Below are 18,068 nucleotides of genomic sequence, written 5' to 3'. Positions count from 1 at the left end.
TCCTGTAAGGTGTTCAATAGTGCAGAAGACAGCAGGAAATTCCCTTTCTAGATAAATAGTTAACCCTTATCTCTCTGGCTGCATCTAAGAGATTGTTTTTTTCCTCCTTTTCTTTTTCCTCTAGGGAGGAGAAAGGAAGGAAGGAGATGAAATCCCTCCAGAAGCAGCTGCAAGAAGTCAAGAAAGAAATGGAGTTAGAGCTTCAGGTGAGAGCACTTGAGACACGCCAAATGCCAGAGAGGAAGCGTGTTAACGAGCGTGCCCAGATTCAGATCTCCCATCCCTGGCAGCTCCCGAGTCCCTGGGAAAAGGATGCGAGTGCACATGTTACAAGGCCGGAAATTAATTTCTGGTACAAGTAGAAACAGAAGAGTGAGGGCAGATACAGCATCGCTGTGCTGGGTATTGAACAGTTGCTGATTAGTTTGCAAGCACTGACCAGGGCTGTATGGCTAGAAGCTCTGGGAGCGTGCAGTACAAAGACAAAGATCAGATGAGAATGCATGGGGGGACTTGGAGGGGCTGGTGATTGGGATGGGACTGACAGGGAGCAGTGTTTGAAGAACTGGGTGGGTTTCCAAGGAGTTCAGTGGAGATCGTGAAGCTGTGAGGAAGGGCTGTCCAGGCACAGGGGCTGCCATGGAAGAGAAAGCAAGATGGAAATGCAGTGATGAGGCTGACGTCACCGATGGGGTGAAGAGAACATGATAAGAAACAAGCAGACATGGGGCAGAAGCAGGGTCAAAGTGGGTCTCGAAGGCAAGAATCTGGTGATTGTTTCAGTAGGGGAGGAGGAGACGGCAGATAGATCCAAATAAAAGAGTGAAGCAGCGGAGTGGCTAAGTGGTCACGGTACTCTCGACAATGTAGCTGAGTCTGGAGGGAAGGATGCTGTAGTAGACAAGCTTGGAAATCAGTTGGCCATGGCCATGTTGAGGAAGAGCTACTTTTCCATTGAAGTTGCAGAAAACTGACTTAGTGACAGCATGGACGAGGAAGAGACATTGAAAATGCCACCATGATTGCAAGATTGGCTTGGTTATAGCCATATTTAAATCTGAAGAAAAGCAAAACCTCCAGAAGTAGCATCAGGGAGCAGAAAGACATGCTGGAGTGGGAAAGTACATTTCCCAGCATGGGAAGTGCTAGCAGAGGCACAGGGACAGATGAAGTTGGGTTGTGTAGGGGGAAGAAAAGGAGGACACCAGAGAAAGAACCAGGAATTCCCAAAGAGGAGGATGGTGGCAGCAATGCTGAAAGAAGCAAATAATTAGCAAAGCAGGAGGTGAAAAGGATAATTGGAGGAGCACAAAAGCTTGGCAAGACCATGAAGGGCGAGGATTTTCTAGAGGATTTCAATGTTTTCAGCTTGGCAGTGCAACTATAGGATTTTGAGGGCATAGTCAGGTCTGAAAAAGGGAGTTATGTGGCTTGGTCTATATTTATCTGCTACCACTGGAATTGGGACTGGAGCCTGTTTCTGGGCCTGAAGGGACAAAACAGAAGAGCCTAAAGCCTTCTGACCTGTCGACATGAGCTGGTTGTTTCAGTCAGCCTCAGGCAATGTGGCAGCTCCTGGAAGATTATAGTTTGCCTGTTCCCTTTTGCACAGTGTCCCAGCCAGTGCAGGTTTGGATGTCCTGCGGGGAATGGCAGGCACCACTCCGGGCACTTCCCCGGCCTAAGGGGTAGCCACTCCAAAACGCACGAGTAGAAAACCAGCTGCTCTTATCTGGATCCGGTGCCAAAGTCTGTGCTCACAAAGCCCAACATGTCTGCTCTGTTCTGTGCTTGTCATAGCTCCAAGCAGCAGCTGCCAGGCTCTTGGGACTTGCTTCCTTCTTGGCTTTATTAAACCTTTTGCAGTTACTGAGACGATCACCTCTCCTCCAACTTTGCCTTCTCTTCCTTTAGCACCTTCGCTATGTCGGCTCTTTGCTAGTTCTGGTATTTTTTCCGGCTTGAAATCCTCTTCCCAAGTTTCTTACTGATTTTGCCTTGGCTAACAAATTAAGACAGAACTGCTTTCACATCCTGCTTTCCTCCCAGTGCCAGAAATAACCTCAGCCATTATATCACCCATGGGAGAATCATTTCTATTCATTTCGCCGGGGGATTTCCAACAGGCAGCTTTACAGAGACTTGCATAATTTGGCACCTTTCCAACTAATTTAAAACATGTTGATTATGGAGCACATCGAGCAGTGACAATAGGAGGGTCTAACGACTAAAACCCATATGGCAGGCTCCATTCTCGGTTGTTGAAGGGGAAGAGAAAACAAAAGCGAGCAAATATCATCATGGAGCGAGGAAAACACATTCATTGCTCCAGGTGTAGCCCTTGGACGCGTTTGTTTGGAGCTGTTAACATGACACGAATTACGGTGTTGACAGTAACCCACCTCTGTTGTACTCCTTTGGTTTGCACACCACCGTCCTCGGCGATTTCAGCTCATTTCTAGCAATTACAGCACCTTAGCTGCAACGACTGCCGATGTTACATAGCAGCCTTCAAAAACAGCCGCTTGCTAAGTTTGCCATGTTTGAGTGGCAGTACTCTATCCAGATTATGCCCGTTAATTATTGAATGCCAAAGTAATGTACAGGTTATGCTTAATCACAACACATCAGGAAATATAAAGTGCCAGCTATGCCATTAGCCCAGGGGCTGTATGCATCGTGGAAGCTTTATGGTGCACATTATACAACAATTAGCAGAGGGTAGGTTGCACATGTTAACACAGCTTGCATCCACAGGTTTTATTTGGATGCATTCTAGATAGGCACTTATAACCCTTGTACGTGGGTCCTGCCATTGCGCGCTATGGAACATGACTCACATCTGTCACCCAGCCTTGCCCTGGGGGAGAAACGTGTGCGGTGGAGTGTTTTGTGGCGTTTTCTAAAGGTGCACGCACTGCTGCGGGCTGATGGCGGAGAAGGTAAAGTCATAGCAACGTGCCTGCATTTAGAGCAGAAGGTGGAAGGCTGGGGATAATACCCCTCCCTACAGTCCCAAGGGCTCTGTTGGACTGTTCCCTGCAATTGAAACTGCTTAGTCTTAACATGGTAGCAGTATTCATTTGGATTCAATCCCCCTTTTCTAAAAGGGATGGCAGATAATGAGAATTACCCAGCTCTCATGAGCTCTGCCGGCTTTGCTGTAGGAACTGGCCATTTCCTTAGACCTGCAAGGGTCTTTGCCAGAGCCGACCAGGCCACACTGGGGCCTTCTCAGTGACGGAACCTGGATGGCCTGAGCTGATTAAAGACAGTCCTCTGGGACGTGAGCCACCATCTGACCTGGCTGCATCTGCAGTTCATGTTGTCCTGGAACCTGCTTGGGTCTGCCACGCTATGGGTACAAATGGGTAGGGAGTGTACTGGTCCTACTGGCTGGCGGGAGTGTACTGGTCCTGCTGGCTGGCAGGCTCCATAGAGGGTTGGCTACTACTCTTCTGTTTGCCACCAGCTGTGCTCTAAGTGATGGTGGGTGGGCACTTAAACCAGCTATAAATCAAAATGCCTGGACCTGCAGGTCATCTCCTACTGAGTCAAGTCACGCAGTGCACGGCCCCGGACACCAGCGGGAGACAGATCCCCGACCTGACGTCTAGGAGCAGGGTGACTAAGACTTGCAGTGGCCTGGGGAGGTCCCGTCAGGCAGTGTCAGAGGTTTTGGCACCGTCCTCAGTCCGATGAGTGATTATTTTGGACATGTGCTCCATGAGCCTGCATCTTAGGTCTGGCAGCTTTGGAGCTGAAGTCATCCCAAATGAACAGCCCAGGGATTTATTCCACTCATTATGAAGCACACAGAGTTCCAGATGGACCCCGAGCTCTTATAAATCAAGATAAATATGTGTTGACCCAACCACCCTCCCACCCGCTTCCCCTCGCAAGCACTGCTCCGAGGCTGGCTCTCGCAGGCAGGAAGAGCCTCCCCGTTCACTACCAGCATCCCGGACACCAAGATCCTTTGCAGCACCGTGGGCTGGTCGTGGGCCAGGAACACAACACAATGTCCAAGGAACAGATACAGGAGAAATGGCAGTTCAGCCCATCTCAGCTGAACCCCTTGGCTTCAGACTATTTTCTGGGTTTATAGTAGAGCATTAAGGAAGAAGCCACGTAGGTCACTGTCTCACCCTACATCCATCCTCAGGGTCCCTGTGCAGCTTTGCTATCCCATCCCATCTGTCTGCAAGCTGCATTTTTCCACTAGAGCACCCACCACCTCCCTCACTCACTCCTGAATCCCTTGCGACACCGGAGGGCAGCGTGGGTGAGGCAGCCATGCCACCAGCTCCAGGGTCTGTCTGCTGGGAGCATCAGAACTGCCACCGACTGGGGCACAGCATCTTGCCTGGTCTCCTGCAGCACATGGGGGCAGGGAGCAGAGGCTGGAAGGGAGAGCGACCTGGGGCTGAGCAGGGTTTTCTCCCCTGTTCCTCTCTCCCTTGCAGCCTCCAGCACCGAAGGTCCGATTCAGAGGCCATGCCCCTCGCTCCCGTGCTCAATAGTGACCGATGCCCCTTTCCTCCAGGCACGTGTCCAACCCCTTGGTGACTGGCTGAACTGTCAGCTCCCACCACATCTGGTGGCAACGAGTCCCACGCTGTTAATGCCACGTGGCATGAAAAAGAACAGCCTTTGTTAGCTTTAAACTTACCACCTACTTGTTTCATGCTGTGACCCCTCCTCCTTGTGTTGTGAGGGACGGTCAAGAATAAAAGCCTCTTGACTTTCCCTTCACCATTTAGTATTTTGCAAACCCTTCTCATGTCCCCCCCTCAGCCTCTCTTTTCTAAATGGGATATGCCTAGTCTCTCCCCATCCTAACTCCCCCTCCCCTCCGTTATTTCATACCAAAGGAAGCCGAAGAAGGAAAAAAAACAAGCCTAATGGGGCATAAATAGGTCACAGCTCCACTCATTTGAAAGCAGTTTGTCTGGAGTCATATGACCATTTGGGTGGTTAACTGATATTTGGGCTTGGAAAGCTTGAAAAAATGTGGACGCAGGACTTTCCAACCCACAAAAACATCCTCCTCCAGGCACCTCCGTTGTCCCGAGCCTTTATAAACACAGCCTGCTCTCCCCTAAATATATCCAATGGGACATAACGTTGTTGGGGAGGGGAAGGATTTTCCCTTTGACTGTTCCAAGCTCTTCTTAAAAGGAAACCTTTCAAATGACTCAGGCGGCGCTGGCTTTTCAGCACAGTGCTATTGAACCGGCTTTTCTCCTGTGGCATGTTTCCATGTTGACACGGCTGGGGAATGCGATGGTGCTGGAGAGACAAGATCTATGTCTTTCTGTGAGCTTCACACCATTTCAGTCCCGGCGCGCCGGCTTTTCATCGCCAGCCGCAAGCTTTAAGCTGAATAATGTCAAACCCGCTGCAACGTGACAGCGAACGAACAGGAAGGCCCTGATGGTGTAATTAAAGGCACGTGGCCCGAGGAGTAAAACCAGATGCATTCGATTTGGTCTCGCATAATTGCAGCCTGGGCTCCGCGGCCTTTCCGTTCTTTGCATGGAGCCTCACGCTTTTCACATCGCAGAGACTTCTTCCGAGTTACCGCCCTGGATTTCTCATTCCTAGCTGAGAAACAAAGTCAAAGAAACTCCACAAAAGTAGGCTGATGGAGTCAGCCCGTCCCTTCGCTTCCTTCCAGGGGCGTCCACGTGTCTTGTACCACGCTCAGAGACACGGCCCAGGGAGCTCTGGGGAAGGACTCGCTGCTGGAAAGCTCAGCTCTCCACTGTGTGTAAAAGCAAGCAGGGAAGGGCTGGTGGCTCGCGGACTGCGTGGCTGGTGCTTGGCACCCAAACTCACGCAGGCCGCACACCTTTGTGACACAATCTGTGCTGTGAGCACAGTAAGATTTCCAGAGCGAGCACTGCTTCCAACCCGCACGGGCCCACGGGGGCAGAGCAAGGTTCAGTTTTCTCCTGGTCTTATGTTTGCTTTGTAGGTGTCTACAGAGTGAGAAACGTTGTCACCCAAGGGACCCAACACGCCTTGCAAACTACAGCAATAAACCCTCAGTCCTGTGGGACGGTGGCTTCATCCCCTTGACGCAGATGGGCAAAGAGAGGCATAGAGGCTGGGGCGGACCCAAGCCTGCGCAGACACAGACCCCAACACCAGCACTTATTTCATCACAGGACTGAGTTTAAATCACTGAAGTCAAGGGATGGCTTCCTGCCTGTCGTCTGGCACGTGCTCAATTAGCTTTCTGAATCGGGGCCACAGAGGCCTCCACTCTTTCTCCAACCTCTAGCTCCTTCCAGTCACTGCCAGGTACAGGGTTGATCACAGATCAGGCTTCCCTTTGAAGATCAGGCTGAACACAACCCGATAATTTATTTTGATGTATTTTGTGCCGCGTGTGGAATGGCAGACGTGAGGTCGGCACACAGTAGCAGGCTCCAGAAACTTGGGAGCTGGCTTAGACCCCACAGTTCTTGATCTTGTCCTCAGAACCGCACCGAGATGATCGCCTACCTCAAAGACCAGCTTCAAGAGATGAAGGCCAAAACAGACATGGAGAGCCGCTACATAAATAAGAACACGGAGCTCCAGGTCTTCCAGACCCAGAAGAAATGCGGCGATGTGGAGAACGACCTGTACAGTGAGATCGAGGTAAGTGCTCCCCTTCGGTTGGTCCATAGAGCACCTCCAGCTAGTCAGGAAGGAGCCGGCCAAGCGGGGCCTGCCTGACCTTGACGTTCAGCCACCGGAGAGCCAAGAGGCATTTTGCAGCGCAGTGGAAATGCCCCCTCCCTCTGACCGGACCCTGTGCTTCCCGGAGCAGAGTGCAGCTTTTCCAGCTGGGATCCTGCCGAAACCGCTCGGGAAAAGGATTCCCCACGCTGATTATATGCACGGGGTCCTGAACCTTGTTTCCTAGGGCACCAGTGCAAGCCTGTGGCTGGTTTGGAGGAGAGGGGTCCTGCTGCGATGCGCTCCACCCCTCCACCACAGCATGACAGCCCCCTGCTCCCACCCTTCATCACAATGAATCCCTTCACCTCTAGATCCAGGGAAGCCCTACACCACTTCTCCATACCCATGGCAGGGCCATCCCTCCACACCCACTGCCACCTCACCCTGGGAAGGCCACCAGCACGGGCTCTTTGGTACGTGGATACCACACATTCCTGTAGCCCCGTTGGCTTCTTGCTGGGAAACAAAACCCGTCCCCATCAGTCATGTGCACGGGGAAAGACCTCTCGTTCACCGCAATCAGGAGTTTGTCATCGGCTCTGCTTGGCTCTTGGCACCGTGTGCCCGTGCGCCTAGAGAGCCGCCGACCTGTTCGGTCTGGGTTGATCGCAGATGCTGAGGACCAAAACCGACGAGGAGGTCAGAACCCACATGGAAATTGAAAACTTCCTCAAGCAGCAGCAGATGGTGAGTGATTGAAATGATTGTAATTAGCCCTTAAAGCCACAGCTTAGACATGTCAGATCAGCCGATTCCCATGGCAGCAATTAGTGCCCAAAGAAACGCAGCTCGGCCCCATCTAGCCTTCTGGCAGCTTCAAGGCTGCTGCTGTTTTGCAAATACAACATTACTGGTGTGTGACTGTAGCAGAGCACATCTTGCCCGTAAGAGATCATTAACGCAGGTGACTTGGATTTTGGATTGTTGTAAATTTGCAGAAATGTCCCCAGATCAGAGTTCGTGGCAGTTTTGTCTGTCTGAATGGGATGGACCCTCCCGCCCCCATCACAAGAGGTTTGGATAATTGGGCTTCCGCTTCCAGTAAAGCGCTTCCCTTGCAAACAGCACAGCCACAGAGCGAGGTCCAGATGCAGCGAGGTCCAGGGCAGTAAATCCAGGTGACAGCTTCACAGGCCCGGGGGCTGCCAGGGGAAGCTGGGCACAGAATAGGCAAGGAAGGAAACTACAAATCTACGTCACTTGATTTGTGCTTCCTCCTGGTCTGTCTGTTAAGAAGAACCGCACCCCGCAGAGAGGATAACGGGCAATTAGCAGTAACTGCCAGGTGGGCTGCATGTACCTGTCGCATCCACGTGTCATTGTGGAGTCAGGAATAAAGTTTCCCACCGTTGAAAGGGTCTTTCTTGCAACTAAAAGCCCATTGCCTTCAAATCCCATTAATAAGGTTAGTGTCTCCCATGTAACCTATTTAGAAAGACAGACACGGGGGGCTGAACTAGATGCGACCTCCGGAGGTCCCTTCCAGCCCCACTTCTCCACAATTCACTGATCACAGCAGGACATACAACATCAGTGTGTAAAGCAGGGACTATTAGTCCCGTCAGGACACAAATCCATCCAAGGGCCCAGCTTAGTTCATGTCTTTGAACATTTTAGGAAAGGCAACGCTGCAGGAATGAACTCCCAATTCTCCGCCCCTTCAGGTTGGGGCACCGTCCGCAGGGGACCTAGCATTCGAGCATGCGATGGGTTGTCTGCGTAGAGACCTGCTGCCTTCATTCGCGGAGAAGCAGGGCCAAGGGGTTCAGTAGTCAGCAACGACACATTCAGAGCGACCAAATCATTTTGCCTGATGGCTCTCAGACATGTAGCTGGCTCTCTGACATGTAGTCAGCAGAAATGTTACAAGGGAAGGGACTGCCCAGTTGCAGGTGGGGACGTGTTTGGCCTCCCTAAGGCGGCAGAAGCTGAAGGCTCCTCGTTGAAGGAACTTCTGGGGACTCTGCTAGGTCGGGAATCCAGAGAGTTTAAAGCATCTAGCACCTCCCTCAGGTTACTTTTTCAGGCCAGCGATTGTGGTCATCGCCATGAAGCTTTATTGCAACTCTGAATGGAAGGAAGCGATCTGTGCGATTGCCCATGAGGGCGCCTGTCTACGAAACAGTCTGTGCCCTGCAACGTGATCCATGTCCTGAACTAGCCTGAACACCTCGTCCCCTGGGATCTCATCCCTGGAGGGCTCGGGGTATGCCCAGAAATTGGCTGCAAGGTCTAAAGAGGGTCACCTTTGTCACTGGGGATCTGGTGCCTCAGCTCTGCCCCCACAAAGGACGGGCTGTAGGGCACAGTCGTCAGGGTGAAGACGGGGTGGACGTTCTTCCGGGACCCGCGCCTGGGATGATGCCTGTGCGCAGGCAGTGGTTGCCAGACTGCCCATCCGCAAGGCCACAAGAAGTGGTCTGTAGTGGGCTTAAGCATCACACCAAGCCCCAGAGCCTTCACAGTGTTTCCAATCACGAGTCGGGTGAGCAGGACACATGGTGGTCCACAGGAGCTTTTCCGTGGCCCAGGAGCTTGGGAGCTGCTGCACTGAGGTTCACCACGTATTCAACGAGTGCAGGGGCGGGCAGTTATTTTGGGCAGAGGGACGCTTACTGAGTTTTGGCAAGCCATCAAGAGCCACATGACAGGCAGCCAGGGGCAGATAAATATTAATTTTCTAAGTTTCTAGGGGCCCTGCGGGCCAGATGGGATGGCCTGGCAGGCTGCACCTGGCCCACAAGCCACATTTTGCCCGCCCCTGGACTAGTGTCTAGTGGTTTTCCATTGTGCAGCGCCAAGAATGCAGGGCCCATATCCGCGCTCCCTCTACCCCCACCCCGTGGCTTGACTTGCAGAAGAGACCATCCTGCGGACGAGCAGGCCGCTGGCCGGTCCACGCTGGTCCTGGCGTCCCAGTCTTTGGAAGCCTTGGGACACGCAGAGGCATCCCTGTCTTGTGTAACTTGAGGCTGGATACAGATGCTGCATTTGTCCCGGGACAAGCTGTGCCTGTGTTTGTCCTGGAGCAGAAACATCCCGGGATTGCCTTATACACGCTACCTGCTGCTGGGAAGGATGATGTGAGTGGCTGAAAGCGCTGCCACGTTTCTGCCATTGATTCAATGATGTCATCCTGGGATAACGGTTCAGATGCACTCTGAGATGTCCTGGGACAAACTGTCAGCCCTTCCTATCCCCTGAACCTTTTCAGGGCTTGTCCCGGGACAGCGGACACCTGAACGACTGTGCTGCGTGGGACTAAAACGGTTTATCCCGGGAAAAATGCAACATCTGTTTGTAACCAAAGAGTGACGTCAGGGACAGCGCAGATGGCAAAGCTTCTGGTAGCCTGGGCCAACCTCATTCCTGCGTGTCCTGCCACCAGGCTAAGTGCCGGCTTGTCTCCCACACAGAAGCTGGAAGAGAAGCTGGAGTACTGGATGGAGAAGTACGAGAAGGACACAGAAGCCAAACAGCAGGAGCTAAACGCTCTGAAAACCTCCAAGGCCAACAATTTAGCGATGCTGCAGGACCTCGCCCGGCAGGTAAGACGTCAGCAAGCTGCTCGGAGAGTTTCACCGCCCGTTCTTCCCGCAGACTGGGCCCTGGATCCTTCCCCAGCCTCGCTCTCTCCAGTCAAGCCAGCAAGGGAAGAGCTGAGGTGCCCTGAAGGCGCTGGAGAGAGCAGGCAGGTGAATGCAGGGGACAGCCACGGGGCTGAACCTCTTGGTTGCTGTGGGACGTTGGCCAAGGAATACCACTTGTTAGTTTTCCATGGCTATTTTGGACCCAGGGTACCTGAAGGGTCTCTGTGAGGGGCAGGGACAGACCTAACCCCCGCACTTGTGCCTCACCCGGGGAGACACAAAATGCCTTGGCAGGAAGGGGGGGGTCACACGACATCCTCACGTGCTTGCACTGGGAACTACCAGCAGCCGGTGATGGGTAAAGATGAAGTCACTGCCGTCCAGGTGCTACTGGGGAGCTGGAGAACACAAGTCCCCTGTGCTGTGACCTCCCTCCTTCTCCCGCCCCATGCCCAGGAAACCCACAGCAGAGATAGTCCCCCCAGCAGGCCCCCAAGCATTTGTCACGTCTCCAGCGAGGCGGCTTCCTGCCCACCCCTGCTCCATGGGGCCACGCGAGATGCCCCCACTGCAGCCTGAGAGCAGAGGCTGGAGACCGTGCGGGCGAGGGGAGGCTTCCAGTTAAAGCAGTGGCTCTCAGGGCCTCAGGATGCCGAGCGTGGCGACAAGCCACATTGCACTACGGATCCGGGGAAGGCTGAACGTGGAGAACCCAGGGAGAAAGGCACGGTGATCTCCAGGCCAGCCCTGGGGAGCCCTTGACGCACCCGGTGCACTTCCACAGTGCCGCCTGTTCGAGCAAGTCATCCTGGAAGACCGGGTGGAGAAGGAGGCAGCCAGGCAGAAGATGGAGAGGGATGCCTTGGAGCTCAAGAGTGTCTTGAAGGTAAGAGGGGAAGTCGGTGCTCCCCATGCTGCGCCGTGAGGCCCCATCGGTCAGGAACCGCTGCGAAGGGCTCTGCTCTGAGGGGCTTCGCAGGACTGTGCTCCATCCGTTCCCCCATCTCCAGTAGAACTGCCACCTCGGTACCAGCTCTAGTGCGAGAGGGGACAAGAAAGGACTCCAAGGGAACGGGCTGCAGCTCCTAGGAGTCAGGCCAGGCCCTTGGTCCCTCAAGCTGTCTGCACAGCTTGGGCGATGCCACCAAGGGTTTTCAGCGTAGTCCCTGTGAATAAGCCATGCCGGGGAGTGCACTTATTGCCTCGGTGCCCAGGCCAGGCCCAAAGGAGTCCACGTGGCAACTGGGGGCAGTGGGTGCTTTAAAGCAGGTCCTGTGGAAACTGGTGGCAGTGAAGCCCCCCCTGCCCTCCCACTACCCCCATCCCCGGCCATGGGCCTGATAAACGACCCAGAGGCTTCCCACTTGCACACTCTTCCCTGGGCCCTGCTGAGGCTTTGCTCCAGGGAGCTCGCGTCTCCCGTGTGCATGGTTAAGCGGTAATTATTTGGGGAAAATGGGTGCATCCTCCTGGACACCCTGCGGGAGGGGAGACGGTCGCAATCTGGGCCTCTGCAGCTTGACGTGCAAAGCCCCGCCCTGCCGTTACCGTGTCATGAATGCACGTGCGATTGCACATCTAATTCCCACGTGAAGCTGCTGCAGCTCCACATGCAATGGCACGCACCCGAGGCCAGCGAGGCAGCGGAGCAGCCACACATGTGGGCACACCTGCATGGGCACAGACAGCCACACGCATGTGCACGCAGGCATGTGGGCAGCCATAACTCAGGCGCGCTGCTGCACACAAGTACGTGACAGCCTGGCTCTAGGCAGTGCATTACAAATAAGAGACTGTTTAAAGGTGACCTGGAAAACCGAAGCTAGAGCCCAACCCTGGTTTGCTTCCTCAAGATGGATAAAAAGGTGGGTTCGGCCAGTTCTATCACCAGGCACGTGGAGCACAGCCTGGCACTCGAATAGCACCCAGAGCTCTGGCGGTGCAGCGGCCCGTGGTCCCCAGCCCCAGCCTTGCAGGCCACGTGGCCCAGGAGACCCTCCCAGGCTGCTCGTGGCCCCAGGATGTGGCTCCCTGTGGTGATGGGAGGGCAGAGGAGAAGGCTGCCACGCTCGGTGCTCACTCTTGTTCACCCCAGTGACAGCAGGGACCCTGCTCCCAGCACTGGGAGCGGGACGTTCTCAAGGCCAGGCTGGGTTGGGTGCCAGCCAAGCCGGGTTGGGTGCCGGCCAAGCCAGGCACAGTCATTTGCTGCCAGGAGGACACGGGCATCAGGCAGGAAGCTGCTGACTGCAGGTGTTGAGGGACAGCACAGCGGGGCTGCTTCTAAGCCCAGGCAGGTGCCTCTGCAGTCAGCTGCTGGGGAGGGGCAGGCCCTGGGGCAGGGCTGGAGGGGTGAGGGCTCCCACAGCATCTCCTGCTCAGCACCCAGCTGGTGCTCAGCCTGAGCACACCTCCATGGAAAACCCCTACCCTGTTCATACCGTCCTGCGTACGTGTGTGCAGACAGTGCTGTGCGTGTGCGCAGAGTGCTGCGTATGTGCAGTGTTGAACATCTTGATGGCAAAAAGCTTCAAGAGCCACGGTTGTGGGCAGGGAAGTCTCTGCCTCCGAGTCTCAGACTAACCAGCTCCCCCTCCTCCCAGCTGCAGGCCTGGTGGAGGGGCACGATGGTGCGCCGGAGCCTGGGCCCCTACAAGGTCATCGTCAAGAAGGCACCGGAGGGGAAGGCGAAGGGCAAAGACAAAGGGAAAAAGGAGAAGGCCAGAGTGAAGAAGTGACAGCGACGTGGCCCCGCACCGGCTTTGGCTGCTGGTCCTGGAGGCCTCGGCTGAGATGGGAGAAAAGATTGCTGCTGTGCATGAGGAGGGAGAAATAAAGCATGGGCAGAGCTCAGTGCCGGGTTGGGTCGGGCTGTTGGGGGCAGCTTGTGTCCCTGGCAGAGGGGCCTGCGGCTGCTGCCCTGGGCGAGCAGGAGTTGCTGGCTGCCAGGCGGTTGGTGCCCGAGGGCGGTGGGAGCTGCGCCTGGGGGCTGAGGCGAGGACGTGCCGCTCAGTGCGCCTGTTGTTAAGCAAAGGCAGCCGGGCGGTCCCACGGGCAGCCGAGACGCGCGGATGTCCCAGCACTTGTGCATCAGGAAGTTCCCCCGGCTGCCCCCGCATCTGCACTAGCAGCAGTGCCTAGCTGTCAGCACCGCTGCAGCCAGTGCTGTTGGGGCAGGGGCAAGCAGTGCAGGAACCGCGTCCCCTCGCCTGGGAGAACTGAAAGTCTGTCCTTGCAGGGAAGGGCACGGCCCAGAGAAGCGGTGCCCAACAGCGGGCACGGCCATGGGGAGGAGAGGGAGGGAACGGGCCCCAGGCAGTGCCGTTTCCCAGACAGCTGCACCCCCCCGAGTGCAGCGGGGCCTGGGGAGGGGAGGCAGGGAGAGCGGGAAGTCCTCGCATCTCTGCACGCCAGGGCCTGAGCCAGAGGCGCATACCAACAGGCAGAGCGGGCTCTTCTCCTGGCAGGCCGCTGTCCGAGCACTTCGTAACTGTGCCCAGCAAAACCCTCCCAGGTGCAAGCAGCAAAGCTATAGCCCCAAGGGGCTGGAGCCTGCCTCAGCCAGGCGACAACTTGCTGCCCGCCCTCTCCCTGCTGCAGCGCGGGCAGAGATTACCCCTGCTCAGCGCACGTCTGCACCCCGGCTCCCGACTGCAGCAGGCGCTGCACGGCAGCTGCGGCCGTCGGGGCTGTAACAGCAACTTGCGCGTGCAGCTGGCGGAGCCGTTTCCTTGCAGGGCCAACGTTTTCCTTGCCCGGGCTGTGCTGACAGGTAGCCGTTCCTGGTGCAGTTGGAGCGAAATCACTTGAGATGCGCGTCATAGGGAGGTAGGGAAAAGTGCCCTTCTCCCTCCCCAAAATAACTGAGCGCAGAAGAGCAACACCAGCTGCCATCTGAGGCCTGGCGCAGACTGAATTCCCCCCGGGGTTGGTGCCTTCGAGCAGCGGAGGGATTAAAAGGACTGAAAAATGGTTTCTAAAGAGATGCTGTGCCGGCCTCTCCCATCCGGGTCCCCCTTCCTCAGCCAGGTGCGAGTGCCCTTGCGAAGGCAGTTGTCAGTGGATGCCCAGCACCGGGGTTATTCTGTCACCTTCCTTTCCAGGGCCAGGAGTCCAACTGGGCCTTCGAAGAGAAACCCACCGATACCAACCCCCAAAGCGCCTGCACGTTACAAGGAGTCGGAGAAGCTTTACAAAGCCCAGCTCGGGAGGAAGCCCCTGCTCCTGCCCTAACAAGAATGAAGGACATCTGGTCCCAGGGGTGGCCAATCTGTTGCTCTCCTCGGCTTTCGGGTCATCAAGAAGTAGAAGAGGAAGCTGGGGAACGCAAGGGGCCATGCGACCGAGCTGCTGGTTCAAAGGGAGATTTTTCTGCCCCTGCAATGAGCCACAACCTGTGCACCTCCAGCCCTTCCCTATGCCAGTTCCAGCTGCGAGTGCCTACCCAGCCCTGGGCGCCGTCATCAGCGCAGAGCCAACGGCGACCCGGCCTTTGACAATTTAAAGCCCTGCCCTGAGAGGCAGAGGAGTGAGACGGGGCATCACAAAGAGCAGCCAGCCTCACTGGCAACGGAGGTGCTGCAGCCCCCGTCCGGGTCTGGCTGGAGGAGGGCGGGAGGACGCCCAGGCATCCGTTCTGCATCCTCGCTGGGGAAACGGAGAGGTCACGAGCCTTTGGGAACAGCGCATTAGGGAGGCAAACGGAAGAGAAAAGGATGAAGGCCGAGGTGCCAGAGGAAGCCGTGTGCAATAGCCAGACGGAGACGATGGACAAGAGAGCGAGAGGGCCGCGAGGGCTGGTTGAGACGCGGGCTGGGCAGAGCCAAGCTGTGCTGGCGCACGATGCTGAGGCTCCCCTCAGCCTCCAGCTCAGGCACTGGAGTTGGAAGGGGAGCAGTGAGGAGCCGCTCGAATGAGCCCGAGAGGAAGGAGGGCACGTGAAGCCACGTGGCTCAAGGAGGCTGGCGAGGTCGAGCCTTTCCTGGCTGCAAACACCACGCCGTTGCCCGCAGCCCTCGAGCTGCGATGCTCGAAGAAAGAGTCGCTGCACGTGAGCTACTTTACGGCCCAGGAAAACGTGCTGGCTCTCTCTCAGCCAGCAGAAGCAAGCGCACGCCTGACCCGCCAGCAGCGAGCCACCCTTGACGCAAGGCAAGAGGAAATCTTTTGGTTCGTGGAGGTTTGAAAACTTTATTTCAATTTACCCAGGTTTTTCCGCTTTCCTTATTGACGTGCTGCAAGTGCATGCTCCTGGCAGCGGGCAGGCAATTTAAAATACACAATATTTAGACTTTATACTTAACAGTCTTAGACATTATGGAATGTATTTACAGACATACAAGTATAGGGTGGAGCTTAAAAAAACAACCCTTTCCTCTATTAATTACACGTTTACAAGGTTTTCAGAAGTAACAAAATTAGATCAGTTTGGAAAACCTCACAATATCTGTACAACGCTATTTCTTCTCCCCCTGCCCCATGTCCAAATTCAACGTAAAACCCTCTGCTTTGAAAATAAAATCCTTCAAAGAACCTCTCGAAGGGTGAACTGCTGGGCAGCGCCTCGCTGCTGGGAACAGAAACAGGGTGAGAGGCCGCTGAGGAGAGCCGCTGTCCCGGCTACTCCTTCCCCCCCTCCCAGGACAGAGGAATCGGAGCCGCTCTCATCTCGAGCCTGGCACCTCAACGCCGTCAAGGACCGCTACGTGCCACTTTCATTTCTGTCTCCTCGCACTGCGGAGCTGCGAGGTTTGGTGCCCGGCGGTAACCCGGGAGCTAACAGAAATGTACCAAATGCTTCAATGGATTTTTTTTTTTTTTTTTTTTGCCAACAGAAACGACCCAGAAAGGAAAGGCCATTGAGTCTTGCTTTAACGCAGAATAAAATTCCATCTGCCCTTGCTTTACACCACCCCTTGCACGGGATACAACAAAAATTGCACTTAGACATACCAAGGAGTCCTACCCCATTTCATCATGGAAGAGAACGGACGTGGGTTTTGGTATAGTGCGTTACACAAACCAGGCTTGGATTTTTGTCCTAAGCACCTGCCCAGGGTTTAGTGCTTGCCAGCGGGCCCACGCAAGGCCCAAGCGGTTAAGTGAACCGTTTTTGAAAACCGTAGGGGCATTAAAGCCTGACCAGGCCTACAAACAAAATTCAGCTGTACAGCTCCGCTCCCACATTGACCCATCCTTTGTGGCAGCGCCTGGTTTTCTAATACGCGGCGAGAAGAGGCCGTGTGTTGAAGACCAGACTCGGATCCAACCCTATCGCTTTCTAAGAGCTAACGTTAACGAAACGTTCAACTTCCACCAACCCGACTCTCGTTCCACTCGACTGTCCGCAGGTCCCAGAAGCTGCGCTGGAACAAACTACATGCTTTCACGTTCCCACATTTAAAGCTAACAGATTTCTTACAGTGGATAAATCTAAGTGACCTAAAGCAGGGTGTGATATTTAAACAGTGCACGTGACACACAATATCTAACACTGACATTCAGACGAGCCCAACACACCCTTTCAAAGCACGTCTGGTGTGCGACAGACGCGTCTGTGTTGATAGCAGTGAGTGGCAGAAATCTGTATCCTCCGTTCTGTACACAGTGGCAGACTTCAGTGAAAGGTCTCCATTTTTATCTACATGCTCCTTCAAGGCCCACCCCGTCCCCTGCAGCCTTCACCAGGACCAAGGGGCTGGGACAGGGAAGCTACAGCCCTTCCAAAGGGAGGCTCTGTCTATGGAGTCACTCGCCTCCTTTCTACATTGCAAGTCACTGATCTCACAGGATCCAAAGCAGGGGATGGCAACAGCTGTGCCAGTCTAGGTTTAAATATCCTTCACATTTCCCTAGATTTGTGCTCTGATCGGGGGGCGTCAACACCCACACGCTGTCCTGGGAAGCCAGTGAGGCAACTGCCACCACAAGGGACCTTGGGACAATTATGCAAACCAGGCGGGAGCGGGAAGGGGACCTGCAAATCAAAAGCAAAGAAGTCCAGCCAGGCCCAATGTTTCCATAATCGTAACAGTGCTGTTTCTGTCCCTCCCTTCCCTTCATTGACCCCAAATCCTTTCGGCTTTGCTGGGGCACTGAATCTACCCCGTAACAGGACATTGCAGACATCAGGAGCCTCCCGGGCAGGCCATGATAGCAGCACCGTGGCCTTCCGGGACACTTCGCGTGAGCCAGGGAGCATCAAGAGGATTTCATGGGGGAGAAATGCATTTTTACGAAGACGTGGTCCTGGCCTGGTGGGGACCCCAGGGCGCGGAGATCTGGGCTTTGCGCTCTAGGGCCCCTTTTACGCAGCAAAGCTGAGATTTGGTCTCTCTCACTCGCACGTTGGAATCGCTGCTTTGTGTGTGAGCAGCTATGCCAAGGTTTCTAGCCCTGCAGGAGCTTTATTGAAGGTGCTGGCAAACGCACGGACAGAAGCTCCCCTTCACAACACGTCGGTGCTTTGCTCGCACAGCCATTCCTCCCGGGTCTTTGTGGGGGCTGGCTGGTGCACGACTATTTCCCCATGGACTTCTACCGGTTGCTCGGAATAACTCTCTGCCCTGCAGCGAAAACAGGTTTGCGATCTGCGGCAGGAAAACGTTCAGTTGTTTTGGGCAGCAGGTCCGAGCCAAGGAGCCGGACTGGCAGAACCAAGCGAGTCTCTGATCCTGCGAGAGTCCCTACAGGTGTAGGACGAGTTCCCAGCTACAGATGGACTAACAACCGCTTAATGGATGT

General features: G+C 55.0%; 1 protein-coding gene across 1 annotated transcript in view; it reads left to right on the top strand.

Annotated features, from left to right (window-relative positions):
• IQCG (IQ motif containing G) overlaps positions 1–13,151 on the top strand; it is a 29,391-nt gene extending 16,240 nt beyond the window's left edge. The window contains exons 5-10 of the mRNA XM_025202750.1: positions 125–206; positions 6,490–6,651; positions 7,348–7,422; positions 10,152–10,283; positions 11,110–11,211; positions 12,929–13,151. Coding sequence (XP_025058535.1) covers positions 125–206; positions 6,490–6,651; positions 7,348–7,422; positions 10,152–10,283; positions 11,110–11,211; positions 12,929–13,063 — 688 coding nt within the window. The 3' untranslated portion in view covers positions 13,064–13,151. The remainder of the gene's footprint in view (positions 1–124; positions 207–6,489; positions 6,652–7,347; positions 7,423–10,151; positions 10,284–11,109; positions 11,212–12,928) is intronic.
• Positions 13,152–18,068: the final 4,917 nt, after the last annotated feature.

The sequence above is a fragment of the Alligator sinensis genome, unplaced genomic scaffold (genome assembly GCF_000455745.1).
Source record: "Alligator sinensis unplaced genomic scaffold, ASM45574v1 scaffold301_1, whole genome shotgun sequence".
NCBI classification, from domain to species: Eukaryota; Metazoa; Chordata; order Crocodylia; family Alligatoridae; genus Alligator; species Alligator sinensis.
The sequence above is the reverse complement of the archived record's forward strand: the minus strand, read 5'-3'. Positions and strand labels throughout refer to the sequence as shown.